Source organism: Gossypium arboreum, chromosome 10, assembly GCF_025698485.1.
Source record: "Gossypium arboreum isolate Shixiya-1 chromosome 10, ASM2569848v2, whole genome shotgun sequence".
Classification (NCBI taxonomy): Eukaryota; Viridiplantae; Streptophyta; class Magnoliopsida; order Malvales; family Malvaceae; genus Gossypium; species Gossypium arboreum.
The window spans coordinates 98,994,150-98,997,779 of NC_069079.1; the positions used below are offsets into that span (position 1 = coordinate 98,994,150).

A 3,630-nucleotide genomic window follows, 5' to 3' on the forward strand; every position below is an offset into this window, starting at 1 on the left:
TTCAATAAGGGGCGTTTGATTCACCGAATCGTAGATTGTGTTCCATAATAGGATTACGAGAAGGTAAGATTAAAAGTGGAATGTGAGATTACTTTATTTGGTTCATTTGGTCGAAATGTAAGATTCAGATGTTTGGTGTAAGATTACCTAGAAGCACATTTTACTCAATTGTACTTGTTTGAATTTTTTTTAAGTTTAGTTTCTTTAAGTTTCAATTTCGTTAAAATTATGATAAATTATTACAATCATTACTTTTTATTACAATTTATATATTAATAAGTAAACATATTGTGTTGAAATAAATTCTCATATACAACTTCAGACGAAGTATACGCTTTAGGTCAACATATATGTCTGTCTGCTCACAAAGCACGAAGAATAATTGATCAGATTCGTGGACATTCCTACGAAGAAACACTTATGATATTAGAACTTATGCCTTATCGAGCATGTTATCCCATTTTAAAATTGGTTTATTCTGCAGCAACAAATACTCATCACAATAGGGATTTTAATGAAGCGAGTTTAATCATTAGTGAAGTCGCTAAGGGATATAAATCATAAATATAATAATTAATGAAAATAATTGCAATACTAACCATAATTATAGTTATAATAATAATAATTAATATATTAATAAATAAAATATAATGATTATAATTGAATGTATGATATCTACTAACTCACTATTAAGAATATATATATGTTTTTAATTAGTCTTAAACTTTATTTAAGGAAAAAAACCTAAATTGATTAGAATAATATAAAAATGGAAAATTGGTCCAAATTTTAAGATTACGTGTGTAATATAACATTATTTAAGGAATGGACCGTAATAAGATTACACCCTATATTATGAGATAATCGTAATGTGAGATTACGGGATGTCAGGATGTTGAAATCTAAACACCATAATCTCATTTTGGAATGTAACATCACGAACCGTAATGTTACATTCGGCGAACCAAACTCCCCGAGGCATATGCAAGGGAGGTAGGCCCCTGGCCCCCAAAATTGAAAAATTATAATTCTAGCTTCTCTATAAATGACCAAATTATAAATTAATACAAGAAAAATTTATATTTTAACATTGAAATTAAAAAATATTTAATTTAATTCCTTAAAATAATAAATAATAAAATCTATATTTAACATGTAAAAAATTATAATTTAATTTTCAACCACAAAAGAAATTTGGAATAAAATCTCATTATAGTGACTACATTTCTTAACAATAAAATGTATGGTAGATTGATATTAAGATTATTTAGAAAACCAAATGTTAGTGAAAGTCAAATTAAGAGAAAACATTGGGGTACTAATGCCTGCAAAATTAAATAATTATAAAGTATTTTTACTTTTTATATAACTGTTTTTTCATTACAACAGCCAGATTTTCTCCATTTCCTTCTTTAAAAACACACAAAAATAATTTTATTTGAAAAGTCTTCATTTCTCCCAAAAAAAAGTCCTCTTTATAAACCCTTGCCCGCCTGTAACCCTCTCTGTATTTCCTTCCATTCGCTTACCTTTTCCTTTTTGGCCATGGCTACTTGTTCAGCGGACTTAGCTCCGCTTCTTGGCCCCAACGCCACCGCAGCAGCCGACTACATATGCAACAAGTTCAGTGACACTTCCTTTGCCGTTGACAACACTTACCTTCTCTTCTCAGCCTACCTCGTCTTCTCCATGCAACTTGGCTTCGCCATGCTTTGCGCTGGTTCAGTGCGTGCCAAAAACACCATGAACATCATGCTTACTAACGTCCTCGACGCCGCCATTGGTGGCCTCTTTTACTACCTTTTCGGGTTTGCCTTTGCCTTTGGTTCCCCTTCCAATGGCTTCATTGGTCGCCACCACTTTGCCTTACGATCCGTTCCTTCATCTTCGTTTGATTATAGCAATTTCCTTTATCAATGGGCTTTTGCTATTGCAGCTGCTGGCATTACCAGTGGTTCCATAGCTGAAAGAACCCAATTCGTTTCTTATCTTATCTATTCTTCGTTCTTAACCGGTTTTGTTTACCCTGTTGTTTCTCATTGGTTTTGGGCGACTGACGGTTGGGCCAGCGCTTCTCGAGCAGATGACTTCTTGTTTGGCAGTGGGGTTATTGACTTTGCTGGTTCGGGGGTTGTTCATGTAGTTGGTGGTGTAGCCGGTTTATGGGGTGCACTTATTGAAGGGCCAAGGATAGGCCGGTTCGACCATTCGGGTAGGTCAGTTGCCTTGCGTGGTCATAGTGCAACCCTTGTTGTTATTGGAACTTTCATGCTGTGGTTCGGTTGGTATGGGTTCAACCCCGGTTCGTTCAACAAAATCTCCAGCTTTTACACCTCTGGCAACTATTATGGTCAGTGGAGTGCTGTGGGGAGAACGGCGGTGACCACCACTTTAGCAGGATGCACGGCGGCGTTGACTACCCTTTTTGGGAAAAGGTTTTTGACCGGTCATTGGAATGTGACTGATGTTTGCAACGGTTTGCTTGGTGGGTTTGCTGCTATCACAGCAGGCTGCTCTGTTGTTGAACCCTGGGCTGCCATTATTTGTGGCTTTGTGGCTGCTTGGGTGTTGATCAGTTGCAACAAGTTGGCCGAGAAAGTGAAGTTCGATGATCCACTAGAAGCGGCTCAACTACATGGTGGATGTGGTGCGTGGGGAATTATTTTTACAGCTTTGTTTGCTTCGGAAAAGTATGTGAGGGAAGTTTACCCCAGCAGGCCAGTTCGATATGGGTTGTTTATGGGAGGTGGAGGGAGACTGTTGGCTGCTCATATTATCCAAATTCTGGTCATTGTTGGCTGGGTGAGTGTTACAATGGGGACTTTGTTCTATTTCCTTCATAAATTTGGGCTTTTAAGGATTTCAGCTGATGATGAAATGGCTGGCATGGACCTGACAAGACATGGGGGGCTTGCTTATGTTTACCATGATGAAGATGAATCACAAAAACAGGGGACTCAGATGAGGAAAATTGAAAGCCATCCATCTCCGCCTTCAGTCTAAAAACAGTGGAATTCATACTTTTCAAAAGAACAAAAAAAAAAAAAAAGAAGTATTTTTCTAGAAATTGTGTAAGATAATTTTCCAAATATGTGGTTGGTTCATATTTCAGAAAATTAAAATGCTTGACTAAAAGGCAAATCAATGGTTTGATTTTTATTATTATTATTTATTAGAATATGGCAATGTGTTGGTGAAAAAAGTCTTTGGCAGATAGTTAGAGAAATCCCCCATTGATGATGGGGCTTCTTTTTGTCTTTTTCAGTAACCGAAGTATTTCATTAATGGGCATATGATATGGCTGGACTGCCTCTTGGCTATTCTCATGGCTCCCCATACCTCTTGCTAGAAATAGATAAAGTGATTAGTGATTAGCCAATCACACCACTTATCTTATCCCAACACCAAGCTGGTCAAGCTTAGAAGGGCCACTATAATACTATTTAGAGATGGGTTTGTGTTTTAGTTAAGAAAAACGAAAATAATACAAATTTTGTCCTTTCAATGTCTCTGATTTACTAATCTTTTAATCAAAAAACATGTTGTAAGTATTAGGGTTTAAATTGAGTTCCAAATAATTTTATTTTCTTCCCCAATTATATAGAGAAAAAATGATCTCTAAATACTTTC

At 36.0% G+C, this 3,630-nt stretch overlaps 1 protein-coding gene across 1 annotated transcript; it reads left to right on the top strand.

Annotated features, from left to right (window-relative positions):
• The first annotated feature begins 1,419 nt into the window (after window positions 1-1,419).
• Window positions 1,420-3,320, top strand: LOC108455896 (ammonium transporter 1 member 1-like). The gene has a single exon (XM_017754470.2). The coding sequence runs from the start codon at window positions 1,546-1,548 to the stop codon at window positions 3,001-3,003; it is 1,458 nt and encodes a 485-aa protein (XP_017609959.1). The 5' UTR covers window positions 1,420-1,545; the 3' UTR covers window positions 3,004-3,320.
• Window positions 3,321-3,630: the final 310 nt, after the last annotated feature.